The sequence below is a fragment of the Dasypus novemcinctus genome, chromosome 5 (genome assembly GCF_030445035.2).
Source record: "Dasypus novemcinctus isolate mDasNov1 chromosome 5, mDasNov1.1.hap2, whole genome shotgun sequence".
In the NCBI taxonomy this organism is placed as follows: Eukaryota; Metazoa; Chordata; class Mammalia; order Cingulata; family Dasypodidae; genus Dasypus; species Dasypus novemcinctus.
The window spans coordinates 14,751,813-14,766,460 of NC_080677.1; the positions used below are offsets into that span (position 1 = coordinate 14,751,813).

Sequence of the window (14,648 nt, forward strand, 5' to 3'; positions counted from 1 at the left end):
TCTGCTTCCCAACTCTAGTCTCTCTTAACAGCAATTACAGTGATCTTTTGGGAGATCTTAATTCTACTACACTTTGTGCTTATCACCTTCTCACTCTGCATTTTCATATTTTTGGCCTCTTATCCTACATTGTGGAAAAACTTCTCTAATGTAGCTACCTCATTATGAATTCAGCTTTTCTACCATGTTAATTCTATGTTTTCTCAGTTTTCTGCCATGTTAATTCTGCTGTGTCTTTCCTGTGCTGATGTTAGTTCTGCTGTTGCATTTTTAGTTTCCTTGAAATCTCTCTTTATCTGAGTTTCTTCTCTTTCCTTCTCAGCATATAGTGTCTCTCTGTTCTGTGTCTCATTCTTAAAGACAAGGTCTTTCCACAACCAATCAAGTGTCCAAATTGATGTTTGCCTACATATCTTTTTATGTCTTAGAGTAAATTAATGTCACTGCACTGCTGCCAGTCCTGCTTCTGCTTCATGTGGGGTTGGGTCCTACCACTGTAGTCTCTGGATGGAGGGCCACAAAGAGCTGCTGGATGGGACAAGGGAGAAAAGCTGGCTCTGAAGGCAGTCTTCACCCAGTGTGGGGTGGCACGCCTGTTTCCTGATTTCTACAAACTTAGAAACTTAAAACTGGGGGTTGGAGGGGGGAGAGAGGTGAAGGGCTGAATCCTCTTCCCACATACTTTCTGGCAACTGTGCTGCTCCCCTTCAGAGGCAAAGGTTCAGTCACCCATGGACATGTTCCTCTGTCTTTCTTCAGTTACACTGTGGTCAGTGGAAATTTCTCCCATACTTTTACAAAGTGTTAATGTTCAAAGCTGACTCTACTTTTGTTTTTGCTTTAATGTGTTTCAAATGGCATTGATGAAGTCGTATCAGGAAGTGGTAGTCTGGTGTCCTCTTAAGGTCCTTATTAATCCTTAAAAAAATTTTTTTAATCCTTTTTATTGACACAGGGACACTCTCTCCAGGTACTCATGGGAGGCATGGTGGAAGGGTCTGCCAGAACCAGAGGCTGAGCACACAGCAGTATATATATATATATGTATATATATAAATTCTTGTGTGTATATATATAAATTCTTTATTCCAGTTTCTAGAATTCTTCCTCTTCAGCCTTCCCTCTTCATGGAATAATGAAGCTATTAAACAAATGGTGTAGGGAAGCAGACTTGGCCCAATGGCTCGGCATCCGTCTACCATATGGGAGGTCCATGGTTCAAATCCGGGGACTTCTTGACCCATGTGGAGCTGGCCCATGTGCAGTGCTGATGCGTGTAAAGAGTGCTGTGCCACGCAGTGGTGTCCCCGTGTAGGAGAGCCCCACATGCAAGGAGTGCACCCCATAAGGAGAGCCGCCCAGCACGAAACAAAGTTCAGCCTGCCCATGGTTCAAATCCGGGGACTTCTTGACCCATGTGGAGCTGGCCCATGTGCAGTGCTGATGCGTGTAAAGAGTGCTGTGCCACGCAGTGGTGTCCCCGTGTAGGAGAGCCCCACATGCAAGGAGTGCACCCCATAAGGAGAGCCGCCCAGCACGAAACAAAGTTCAGCCTGCCCAAGAATGGCACCGCACACATGGAGAACTGACGCAGCAAGATGACGCAACAAAGAGACACAGATTCCTGTGCCACTGACAACAACAAAAGCAGACAAAGAAGAACACGCAGCAAATGGACACAGAGTACAGACAATGGGGGTGGGGGGGGGGAGAGAAATAAATAAAAATAAAATCTTAAAAAAAAAACAATTGTGTAAAGAAGTTCTATCCAATTGTTGAAACTTGGTAGTGAATAAGGAAGTAGGCTAGTGTAGATCAAGTAGCTCACCTACACTTAGGTCCTTCCGAATTTCCCTAAAGGGAGAGGATGAAACATATTTTAAATTTAATTTGTACTGTAGCAGATATAATGCAGTTGTGACAATCTTTCAATGAATATCTGTTAATCCTACCTAATTTAAATAGCTGTGTTAAATAAAACTTATAGGAGTTTTTAAAAAAATCACCTCCCTGGGATTATAACATACTTTTGGTAGAAAGAACATTGGACAGCCTCTTATTAACATTCTTTTCTCAGCTTAACTAAGGAGGAAAAGTCACTCATGCCAGGGGGCTTCCCTCATAATTAATCATAGTTCAGAATTGAAGGTTACACAAAGCTTTCCTTTAGAAGTATCCAAGTTATTTTAAGAATCTGAGCTAGAACTAAGTTAAAAACCTGGCACAAACATTTTTATACTTAATTTTTTAAATGCTTTAACTTCTTGGTCTTTTAATTTTTTTCTTAGCCTTTTATCATAATTACTTGCATGCATTCATCTTTTTATCTTTTGGTATCAGCCTTTTGTGTCCCTTACTTCAATTATGGTACATTTCATTCTGTAAAAATGTTTAGCTCTTTTGTATCTTTATTTTTGCCATTATGCTTTTCCCCTCCCTGAAATTCCAGTTTTTTTATCCCTATTCTTGATCTTTGAGTTTATTTGTTCCTTCTTTCATTTTGATTTTAATTCCCACTGCTTTAAGTTTCTCTTTATTTTCTTAAGCATGGTTCCCCACCCCCCAGGGTTTACTTTTTTAAAAACTGGGAGGGTATCAATTCCCAGGGTGGTGACAGAGTGAGCATGTCCATTTAATAAGGAAGATCCAGCTCTTCTCCTTTTCCTGGTAATTTCTAAGTAGATTTTAAGTCTCTTTGAAATGTTTTTATATCTTGGAATAAATTAATGTTACTGCACTGCTGCCAGTTCTGCTTCTACTTCATTTGCCCCCAAATGTTATAACTTGGGAATATACTGATTAAAGTGATATCCTAGAGTAGCAGTGATTGACTTCCTGCCAATTAAGTTTTGGAATGGCTTTGGACAGCGTGTGCCACTTATATGGGAAGCTGGCTGTTTAAAATCCAGGGTCTGTAATGTGTGTGTTATGTGGCTCAGCTAGATCCATTGAAAAGCTCTGCTATGTAGCACCTGCATGACCTTGAGCAAGTTTCAAAACCACTCTTGAGGCTTTTCCCTAGCTCCAAGAAGGAGAAAATAATATACAGCTTTTGTAGTTATTCTAAGAAATAGTAGAAGTGAATGCAAAGCATCCTACATAGTATCTGACCTGTAGCAGTCACTCAGATATAGGACAAGCCTTGCCAGCCACAGGTCACCCAGAGGAAAAGAGGTGTGCCCGAGAGATCTGTCCTAGCACACAGCCCAGCGAAAGAGAAGACGGTGGTGTTGAACCTCTTGGTAGGCATGTGGGAAGGTTGCCTGTCCTGGGTTCACTACATGTTCTGGCCCTGCTCTTACTCTAGCTGCCTGGAATGCCCACTTCTAACGCATTTATAGTATGTGAAAAGAATCCCTTTAATAAATACACTCACTCGGTAAGATTTAGCCTAATTTCAGAAATATTACAGTGAGAAAGGTACCATTTAAAAATCAAGGATCTTTGTCTGCAGTTTTGTCTATAGCACTTTCTCAGCTGGGTTTGGGATAAGATCCTGTGGTGTGGGCCCTCTAAGCTGACCTCTTCATTAAGCACAGGGATTTTACCTCAGGCACTGGCAGCTCTCTCCTCGAGCCCCTGCATCAGGCCTGCCCTCCTAGGTGATCTACCTCTCATCTAGTGCCAGAATCTCTGGGAAGATGGGTCTGGCCCATTTCTTGCCACAGGCTCTATATCTCTCCATATGTTGGGGGGTTGGGGGGGGATAGGTGAGGATGGCATGAATAGAAGAAAAAGCTGTGTCTATTCCCAACTTCCCAGGAGCTCCTAAGGGATGGCCTGACCAGACCTCAAAACTCAGGCCAAGGGTGCAGCTTTATATGATTCGTTTCCCTTAGACCAGTGGTTCACAAGCTTGGCTGCAGATTAGAATCATCCAAGGAGGTTAAAAAATACCAATGCCTGGGTCCTCCTCCTGTGGAGTGATTTTTAATTGATCTGGGAAGTAGCTAGGACTTCTGGTTACTGTAACCATTCCCCAGAAGATTCTGACCTGCAGATATGGTGAGAGCACATACCTAATAGTAGCCTCTGCCCTCCAGAGCCCTACATTGTTTGCACCAGCTTCCCCTGTGGACCCTGCCTTTGGCTGGGACCTTCTGACTGCTTCTGTCCATGCTCCTGAATGATACTCCCTGCAGGCTTGAGAGAGGCAGAGAGGGCGAACCTCCAACTCTGTGCCAACTTGAGCACTCTGCCGGCATTGCACTTTGGCTCTTGAAAGGGGTTCATTTCTTTTAAACATTGGAGCTTTAGGGCCTAAGTCACCACTTTCTCTGTCAGAACAGACCTATGACAGTTTTCTGAGGGAACTTCGGCTTCTACTTTGTTCCCCCTTCATGTTGCTCTCAAGCCCCATAATTTTCAGGAAGGTATACAATCCGTTCCTCCTCTCAGTTAACTGTAAGGCAAATAAATTCACTCTTGATTGCCTACATAGTAGACCATCGAACTTGAGTTTCCTGCAGAGAATTTCACTTCAGATTTTTACAGTTTCAATTAAGAGAACTTCTTTTTGAGCCCTCACTTTTGTGGCCACTTGTGAAAGCACATTTATGTTTTATCTTTAACTGTGACTGTGACCAGCATTGCAGGATGTTATAAAAAATTGACATTTGAAAGCAGTGAAACACTTTTTTTTTTTTCAGTTTGAGGGATGTTATTTGAAAAACCAGCCACCTTATCAGATAATCTCTTTCTGAGGAAGCGTGGAAGAAATTTTTCTCAGGCCCCAGGTATTACTGGCGGTGCTGCATTCCTCTTTATTCACTGGCTTGCTTTACCTTATGGACCTTAACACTGCTCTAGGAACTGTGTGGTATATAATAAATCGCATGCAATATGGTGCACTCCCTTCACCCCAGCTTTCGTTCTTTTCTTTTTTTTTTTCTTAAGGATTTATTTATTTCTCTTCCCTCCCCCCTCCACCCCAGTTGTCTGTTCTCTGTGTCTGTTTGCTGCGTGTTCTTTGTCTGCTTCTGTTGTCAGCAGCACGGGAATCTGTGTTTCTTTTTGTTGTATCATCTTGCTGTGTCAGGTCTCCGTGTGTGCGGCACCATTCCTGGGCAGGCTGCACTTTCTTTCACACTGGGCAGCTCTCCTCACAGGGTGCACTCCTTGGGCGTAGGGCTCCCCTACGCGGGGGACACCCCTGCATGGCAGGGCACTCCTTGTGTGCATCAGCACTGAACGTGGGCCAGCTCCACATGGGTCAAGGAGGCCTGGGGTTTGAACCGTGGACCTCCCATGTGGTAGACGGACGCCCTAACGACTGGGCCAAGTCCTCTTCCCTCGTTCTTTTCTTAACGTTGTTTTCTGTTCATTTCCTCATCCACTTACTTTTTTCTCTTCTGTAATATATATCTTTGTTAGCCCCATCACTCTTTTTGAAATGGGCTGGTGTACAGGTTATTATCTAAATGAGAGTTAGCCTAAATATTTTAAGAAGCCATCTTGTCTTGCTATCTAGTCTTTGCTCTTAGCTTTGCTTTCCTGTGGCAGAAGCCTCCTGCTCGGCCTGCTGCTTTGTTACTCTTCTCCCCAGTCTACCAACCTCTCTGTCCCAGAGAGATTGTTCTTTTTTCTTAAATTCACTGCTATGTACTTATTATTGACCTCAAATCAATTTATTTTGTTTTAATTTTTTTAAAGCTAATTAGATTACATAAATATTACATAAAAAATGTAGGTGATTCCCATATGCCCCACTCCCTCCCCCTCCCACATTTTCCCACATTAACATCTTTCATTAGTGTAGTACATTTGTTACAGTTGATGAGCACATATTGGAGCATTGCTTCTAAGTGTGGATTACAGTTTACATTATAGTTTACACTCTCTCCTGCACAATTTTGTAAGTTCTGACAAGATCTTTCTGCAGCCACTGACCTACAGAGTGGATTCACCAGCTTAGGGGAGAAGGCCTTCCTCAGGCTCCAACCCTAATTTCCCTCATCCCCCCTGCTGCCACACACACACACACACACACACACACACACACACACGCACACTCACTTCTGTGGCTCTGCCTTTGTCTGCCTGCTTTGAAGCCCTTCCCCCACGTCTTCACCTTTGTCTGCTGGGGTGAGTTTCCTCTGTGAAACTTTGCCTGCCCATCGCTGCAGGGTAGGTTGGCCACTTCCTAGGTGTTACTTCCTCACCCCCGCGTGGCTGCACTAACCAGCCTGCTGCTAGGCCTTAAGGCGCCTCTATGTGGGTTAGAAACAGGCGCCTGCCCCTTCCTCGAGACACATTATGGCACTTCAAGTGTTGGAAAATAGTCGGTTGTAATAAAATATATAAATCCAGGATGCCAACGGCTTGAACGGTGCCTGGGACTGAGCTTGACGGCCCTTTCTGTGTGGTCATGATTCATTTAATTGTCTATGAGGGGAATGCCTCTATATCTTTACATAATCTTTATATTCTCATTGCCTGACCAGAGCAAGCCCTCAGTAACCATTTGCTAAGCTAAAGAAGGAAAGTACAAGCATGAGCCATTCTCTTGTCTGGAAAAATAGTGGAAAGGCATCCCTGCCAAGGCCTTTTCTGCTGAACTATCTAAATGTATTTTAAATTCAGAGACACATACCTCTTTTGCCCCATATTTTGATCTTTCTGAAACCACAGATATCTTAAGGTCCTTGTACCATGGTGGGTACGAGCACAGAACCTGGAGCCCAACTCTGGCAGTGAACCCCAGTTCTACCTACCACTTATAAGTTAAGTGAACTTTAGGCATATTACTTAACTCCTTCATGCCTCACTTTACTTCTCTGTAAAATGAAGATGGTAATAATCATTCCTACCTCATAGAGCTGTGAGAATTAAGTGAGTATAACGTAGGTAAAGTGTTCTAGGCACATAGTAAGAAATCCAACTGTTAACTATTATTGTCAAGATGGTTGCAGTTCACATGTTCATTTAATGTACTAGCGTTTCTTTTTAACCCCTGAAAGGTTTTTTTTTTTTTGGTTGTTGTTATTTATATAGAGGAGGTACCAGGGATTGAGTCTGGGACCTCGTACATGTGAAGCAGGTGCTCAACCACTGAGCTACACCTGTCTGCTCAAAGGTGTTTTTAAATCCTTTGCACGCAGCTTATATTGATAACATGCTGGTCTTAGGAGAGTGCTATATTTGGGGAGCTTGATTCTATGGGCCAGGCCTTGCCTCCTACTAAAGAACACCGTATTTGGGTGCACTGGACTGGGGTGCAGCACCTGCAGCTGCACGCCCACACTGTTCTTCTGTTTCCTGCAACAAAAGGTACAAAGAACACAGACAGGAAACCAGCAACCTTTTTCCCCCCTCCTAATTTGGCAGAAGAGAAAGGGGAAAAACCAGAGGCCTTTGCAGATAAAGCTTGTTTTCAACTTTAAACTCTTCTTGTTCATGTTCTAAAGCCAGTATTGGTGATAAATATTGGTTGTAGAAATCTAGAAACTAAGGTGAATTGGGTGTTTTTTTAAAAATGACTTGAATATACATTCTTTATCTAATTACAGGACCACTTTCCTTTGATGGTGTTCAGGTGAACCAGGCCACCAAGTTCCAGAAGGTAATGTTCCAGCACGAAGTTCTCCTCTGGAACTGCCAGGGTATTCAGGCTAGGCAATAGGTGAAAGTCATCCCCTGAACAGTTATGGGTTTCTCCTGGCCTTCCTTGTGCATTCGTGAATGTCACTTCACAGGAAGGATGGGATGAGTATTTGCTGCATTGTATCCAGAATGATTTCTGCCTCGTGTCTCACGCTGGCTTTAGAAGCTGGGGTACTGTGGGAAACTCTGCCTAGCTGATGTTGTTTACCCTACCCTGTTGAGCTCTCCTTCAAATTAAGCAAGATCTGACTAATGCATTCTTTGGTGATGCTCTGATTTTTCATTATGAGAATGAAAAAGCTGTTCCCAGACACATTACTCTAATTGACTTTAGCCCCAACTTCGATAAATATTCTTACATGCTCTGCAGTAACAGTCGAAACTCTCACAGCAGTAGCCATACATTTGCTTGGGGTTTCATAGGCTTTTCCAAGTTGAAAAAAGCAGTATATTAGTGATAAAAAGGCAATAGAAAATTTAACCCTTCCTAATTTGACCACATACTTGAGCCTGATTAGATGTTATTTCAGCATAGTGCTGATCAACTTTTAAGTCCCATCCAAGGGAGTGTTTAATTATCAGTTCCCAGAAAGAGTACCCACATGAGGAACTTTCTCCAAAAGGGCTTCAAGGCATTCAGTTACCTTCAGTTTCAGAAATGACATGTAGACAGAGATTCTCACTATCCTTGCTCTACAAAGTAGAGAGGCAGACAGTGACAATCAGTTTACCTCACTTCACTAGCACTTCCAGGCCGCAATGCTTCTGACCCCTTTTGGTCACATCAAAAGCTAGGTTTTCTAAAGAAACAGTGAAAATCTAAGGCTAGATCTTCCAGTCGGACACAAACACTTATGGGGTCATCTTTTTCATGATCTAAACCTGGAATTTCTATCTCTGTTTAATATGTCATTTCTTTTTGGAGAAATAGCAGCAAAAGCAGACAAGGAAGAATTTACCTAAATCTCCCCTATGATGGTCAAAGCAAACTGGGAACCCCCAGAATGGATTTGACTCACAAATGTATTTTGATGTATTTTATTTTTTTTGTTGTTGGTTGTCAGCATTTCGTATTTGGGCAATTTCACATTTAAGTCCTGACTTGGGCCACCTCTTGAAGAATTGAAGCTCCACAAAGATTTGGCCCCATGGCCTCACTTACCTGGGGCTGAGTAGATGCTGGCCCCTCTGGCTGGGGCGTGTGTTCTTCCCTGTGAGGGCTGCTTCCTCCATTTATGTGACTTATCTGGCCCCCATGAACATTCGAATTGTGACCCTCATCTAACCCAGGGTCCTACTCTCTGTTTTATGGCCAGGTATCTTACAGCTTTCTAGAAGTCCAGGGCCAGATGTGAGCAGTGGTGATATGGCCACCAGGAAAGAGGGGACTTGGCTCCATCCAGTCCCATGTGCTGCTCTGACCTTACCCCGGCCTTCAAGGGACAGGAGTTAATGGCAGGGGTGGGTACCGTGTCCTGGGTTTGCTGAGCTGGCTTCACTCCATCTGTTCATTCAGCCTGAAAGTCATAACCAAGGTTTCCTCCTGCAGGGGGTGGGGCGGTTTTTAAAATATGAAAGAAAGCAGCCAGTGACAACCCTGGCTCATTCGTAGTCTTACAAGACCAGCTCTTGCCACAAAAGGATAAGCTTCCTGTTTACCAGCCGGCCTGAGACAAAGTGGTTGTGCTTCCTGCCCGCGTGGGGCTTGGCACACAGGCTGGGTTCTGTCTGTCAGGATGGCAAGGACTGAATGCCTGCACTGTGCTCAGCCAGCTGGAGGGCGGCAAGGCCCCCAGGCTCTGGTTCTGGACACAGGCCACCCTCTGAGGGCATTCTCACTCTGGCTGCAGAACTAGCCCTGGCTTTCTGAGAGGAAGCCAATAAAGAAAGAGTGGCTGCGCCTCCTTGTTGGCTTCCTCTTTTGCACTACTTTCCCTGTGGGCCCCATCCAGGCAAAAGCCCTTGGAACAAACCTGAATCTTACAGTAAATCCACATCTTTGTTTTTAAGTCTCCAGGAAGCAGGATGTCAGTGCCCCTGGGAAAACTGGTCCTGATCGCTGGCACAGTGGCCAGTGGGAGTGGTGCCCTCCTGTATTATCTTATACAGAGTAAGTGTCTCCGTGGAACCACCGGCCTCCTAACATCCTCCTGCTGCTCCATCAAGGGAGATAACTTCAGGTGCTTTCCTCAGAGGAGAAGAGGGAGCTGAGGGTTGTGTTTTCTGCAGCCAGTATGCCATTCTCTTTGCTCTGGCCTCCTCCAGTACCTAGAATCCCAGTTTTTTGAGGAGCCACAAGTGCAAAGGAAAGGACCAGGATCCTTTGCAGAAGAGGCTTTCAAAGCAAGATGGGACTTTCCCCCTAGGACACACACAGGGCATCCATCAAGATTCTGAGATTTTATAAAGAACAAACAGAGGGAAGGGGAATACCAGATGGTTCACAGGTGGGGAGAACTTTGGCTGTTTCTCAAGTGCATCAGCCTGTTTGCTGTGCCATGCTCTGATAGTGAATTAAAGGAGGAGGGGACTTGAGCAAGGAACTCTGTGGAGAGCAAAAAATAAAAGCAGAGCCCAGAACAGCAAAGTCCCAACAGATGCTGTGTCCAGCCCCACTGTACCCAAATTTGAATTTGTAAAGACAGGCCACAGTGACTGTCAGCGGCCAAGGGATTTAGGGTCATTTCACTGCTGCTGGTGGCAAAACGGCAGCAGTATTTTCTGGTCTGACTTTCTTTGAGTCTCCTTTATTCCTGCCTTGCTTGGCTTCTCACACTGACTTGGCAGCAATAGAACTTCTTCCCAGGACGTGAGAGAGTGTCACCGGCATACAGAACAGCAGAGCAAGGTGTCCTCCCCACCCTGTATGCTCTACCTGCCTCAGAGTTGGCCCAAGGCCCCTGGGTTCAGAGGTGGCCAGGAAGGAGCACACCCAGGAATGGTTCTAGCTGGACAAACTGAGTCTTTTCTTCCCTTTGCCAACAGGACAGGACCGGGCCCCAGTGGTAATGAGTGCATTTTAGGGGCCAGAGATCAGCCCTCAGTCTGAAAAAGAAAAGCCGCCTCGGCAGCCCTGCGAGGTGCTTGAGAACATGGCTCTGCAGCCAGCTCACTGGGTTGAATCCCAGCTACAGCCCTTGACTAGCTGTGTGTCTTTGGGTGAGGGTCCTTCACCTTCTTGGGCCGTAGTCACTTATCTGTGCAATGAGGGGTATGACACTGCCTGTGCAGGAGGTTGTCATGAGAATTGAGCAAATGCGTGAACTATTTAGAACAGTGCCTGCCTATAGAAGTCATCCAGTAAAGTTGAGCTCTCCCCTGCCAATCCACCTGCTGGGAGGCCACCTTGTTCCCACCTGGCAGGCTTCCCTGACCCTGTTCCTGAGCAGTGACTCGTACAGGGTGTAGCAGCTGGACCTACACCTTCAGGGAGGTGCTTCCTAAAGTTCCCAGCAGCCTTTGGGCTAAGAAGGCCCCAGGAAGCTTTATCAGCACAAAATGTTGTCTTCAATCTGTGCACATGCCACATGAGTGTTTTCATTTCTTGGCCTGAAGGTTTTGGTGTAGATGTTGTGGATTGTCTGTTCTGTGCTGGTCTAGCAGCTCATCCTGGTGGAACGAGCAGTGTTCTGAAGCCAGGCGCCCTTGAGGCTGGCCCCAGCTTTGCCTTGGACCAGCAGAGTCATTTTGAGCAAGTTATGGAGTTACAGGATTTTCGAACTAAAAGGAAACTTAGAGAAGATCCAGTCACACCCCTTAGTTAATAGAAGTCGGAAAGGTCAAGTCATCGTTCAAGGCCATCCACCACCTCCCTGCAGATACTGCCTCTCCATGCCTTGGTTTGGTAAAATAGACAGTTTAGAAGCAGATGGTCCATGATTATTCTTCGATCTGTCAATTTCCCATTTCTGTTTCCACCTTATTTATGAATTGTATTATTTAGCTTTGTATAGAGACTCAAGTTCAGTAAAGGGGGAAAAAACCAAAATAACTGTCTTTTCTAACAGAAACTTTTTCCAGGACTTCATATTACCAGTTGGCATTGGAGCATCTGCAGAGCCACCCCGAGGCACGGGAGGCCCTGGGTCCTCCTCTCAACACTCACTACCTCCACCTCACTGACAGGGAGAACTTCGTTGACATAGCCTATGCCCAGGTAATGTGCTCTCCCTTGAAGTGCAGGCCAGGTGCCCCCCGAAAGTGAGGAGGGGCCACCATCACCTGGAGAGACCCTGAGAGGAAACTGGGGTTAAGGATTTGGGATAGAAAAATCTGCTATGTAAAGCTGGCCCTAGATATTACTTAATACCCTTTTTATAATGTTATGTATTTATTACTTTCATCCTATCTGAGGAGCTGACATCACAGGGAATGCGGTGGTGTGTATGCTCAGGCCTCCATCTTGAAATGCAGACAGGAGAGAAATAACCAGTAAAGGTTTGCCAGGACTTCCACTCCGAACTTGAAATGCGTCCACATGTTTATGTATCTACATATAGCCAGTCAGCCCCAGGTCATCTGCAACCAATGCTAAACTTTTATTCCCAGGGGTTGTACCCATTTTGCGCAGAATTCCTATCATTTTCTTTCCTTTTTTTTTTTTTTAAGATTTATTGATTTATTTACTGTCCCACCCCTACTCCCACCACCATTTGTCAGCTTCTTGTGTCCATTCGCTGTGCATTCTTCTGTTGTCTGCTTGTCTTCTCTTTAGGCAACACCAGGAACTGATCCTGGAACCTTCCAGAGTGGGAAAGAGATATTAAATCTCTTGCTCCACCTCAGCTCCCTGGTCTGCTGCATCTCTTATTGTCTCTCCTCTGTGTCTCTTTTTCTTGTGTCATCTTGCTGTGCCAGTGCTCCTCTCGAGCCAGCTTGCCGTGTGGGCCAGCACTCCACGTGGGCCAGCTCGCTGTGTAGGCCGGCTTGCCTTCACCAGGAGGCCCCAGGAATCTAACTGTGGGCCTCCTGTATGGTAGATAGGAGCCCAATTGCTTAAGCCACATCTGCTTCCCTATCATTTTCTTGAGCTATATTGTATCTTCTTGTATAGGTCAGCTTGATAAAACCCACCTGAACATAAAATGCATTTATTATTCTGTTGAATACATGCTATAATCTGAGAATAGTTTTAAGCTGTGTGGAGAATACAGAGATGCAGGAGGCTTTCGGGGAGTTCACAGTTTAAAACGCCAGAATTAGGGTGAAGCAAATTCTCAAGGAGGGAGCACTTGGTGGCCGGGGAGGCTGTTATGAAGAAAGTCTTTGGGGAAAAAGAATTCCAGGCTGGAGGAGTAGGTGAGCACGAGGCACGTAGCTGAGGGGCCCCTTGGGTGGGATCCCTGCCAGGGAGGTGCAGGAAAGGGAGGGTGTGGGCAGGACACATGGGCCCAGCCAGCCAGAGGGCCACTGACCTCCTCAGGCAAGGAGCACATAGTGCATTCTTTGGGAAGCAGGTACCACCAAGGTATTTTGAGGAGAAGAGTGATGTCGTTCACATCATTTCTATTGCCGTTATTTATTTTTGATGGAAAAGGTTTTGATGGGATTTTTCTCATGCTACAAAAGCAGTCAGTGTTCAAATCTTCTGCTAAGGGCACGTGGCCTGGTAGATTGGACAGGCACAGTAATCACCTTTGGGAGAGTGAAGCGGCTGAGTGTGCACGGTGGTGGACTTAGGAGCCAGCGAGTAGCCCTGGAGCATCAGGAGGTGGCGGGGATGAGGGCCTGCTTGTGCATTGGGAGAAGAAGGGGTCAACGGGGATGCTGCAGCATTGAATGAGGGAGGGAGCGCAGGAGCAGCAAAGGGCAGGCGAGAGGACCCGGGGAGTGCCCATTCTGCCCCAGTGGCCCCATGTGCTTATCGGTACCCCCCTCCCTGGTGCGGTGTTGCCCTCTGTGCTTCCCTCTCATGGCACGCACCACGGTGGTCCCCTGGTTGGATCCCCACGATCCTGGGGGCTCAGGAAGGCCAGGGCCTGCTTCAGCCACTAACTGCCATCTCCTGACACAGGGCTCACAGCCTGGTTTTGGTGCTTAGGAAATGTTTGCTAAAGGCACCTCCAGTCTCAGTTGTGTGATCCTGTGACCCGGTGAGCTGTCAGTGAGTAGTTGAGGGAAGCAGTGGGGTTTTGGTGGGAAAGTTCCTCTGGTCAGGTCTGCCTTGCCCTTCGGCGGACCTTCCACCACAGCGTAGTTGGTGCTGAGAAGAGCAATTTTTTTCCTTCCCCTCAGCCCCAGTCCCTGGCCACACTGGGACTGTGTTGGCTGTGGCTTGGTCCCAGCTTCTGCTGCTGCCAAATGCTGTGAGCACAGGACAGCAGTTCAAGGTCCAGCTGCCCTGGGGCCTCCTGTTACCCTAGCCTTTGTTTTTCCAATGTACAGAATACTTTTGATGTTCTGGGAGGGTTGCTTTCACTTACTTTCTTCACCAGCAGCTATTTATAAGGTGATGTCCCATCCCAAAGTCCCTGTTTGTAGTTCTATTACTTTATCCATTAGTGAGAAGTTTCCGTTGTTCCTGAGGTCGTTGTCATACTGGTCCCTACCATTATTCTAGTTTACCAGACACTCCTGTTTTAATTTTGTCAAGGTCCTGCCTGTAAAGAAAGCAGCCCCTGTGTGCTGTCCTCCCACAGAGGCACAGCTGCCCATGCTTCTATACATGTATCATCCATGCATTCTCATTTTCAAAATCCTACTGCCCTTTCTTTTCCCTTTAGCATCCAGAGATGCTTAGTGTACTATACACTGTTGTTTAATTATAATCCCCAGAGAAGAGCTGTAGCCCAGTTCAAAAAATGGCACCCTGAAGGATCATTTTCAGAATGTGAGAACTCTGGGAGAGACTATTTTTCCTGTTCCATGGGGCTATGAATGAAGCCAATTCCCAAAGCCTGTGTCTTCCTTAAAGTGGGTTTTTTAAAAAGGAAAGAAAGAATTTTGAAAAGCAGATATACCAAATAGTTTGGAGTGGGTGGGATGCACCATCTCCTAGCCCACAAAAGTGTCTTTGACAGTAACCTGGGGCCCAGGAAGTCCCTCTG

General features: G+C 45.8%; 1 protein-coding gene and 1 long non-coding RNA gene across 8 annotated transcripts in view; one reads left to right on the forward strand and one right to left on the reverse strand.

Moving 5' to 3' along the window:
* LOC139439014 (uncharacterized) overlaps window positions 1–8,923 on the reverse strand; it is a 77,773-nt gene extending 68,850 nt beyond the window's left edge. The window contains exon 1 of the long non-coding RNA XR_011648784.1: window positions 8,765–8,923. This is a non-coding gene — a long non-coding RNA (uncharacterized lncRNA). The remainder of the gene's footprint in view (window positions 1–8,764) is intronic.
* The window catches only part of COA1 (cytochrome c oxidase assembly factor 1), a 135,785-nt gene that overhangs the window by 95,634 nt on the left and 25,503 nt on the right, over window positions 1–14,648 (forward strand). For 3 of the 7 annotated variants that reach the window (XM_023583221.3, XM_023583226.3, XM_023583220.3), the window contains exons 2-5: window positions 4,650–4,736; window positions 7,509–7,561; window positions 9,613–9,712; window positions 11,610–11,758. In XM_023583221.3, the coding sequence (XP_023438989.1) occupies window positions 4,658–4,736; window positions 7,509–7,561; window positions 9,613–9,712; window positions 11,610–11,758 (381 nt within the window). In that variant the 5' untranslated portion in view covers window positions 4,650–4,657. Of the gene's footprint in view, window positions 1–4,649; window positions 4,737–7,508; window positions 7,562–8,974; window positions 9,064–9,612; window positions 9,713–11,609; window positions 11,759–14,648 lie in introns of those variants that run through there. The other 4 variants (XM_071215079.1, XM_004449083.5, XM_071215078.1 and 1 more) reach the window with 2 other exon arrangements.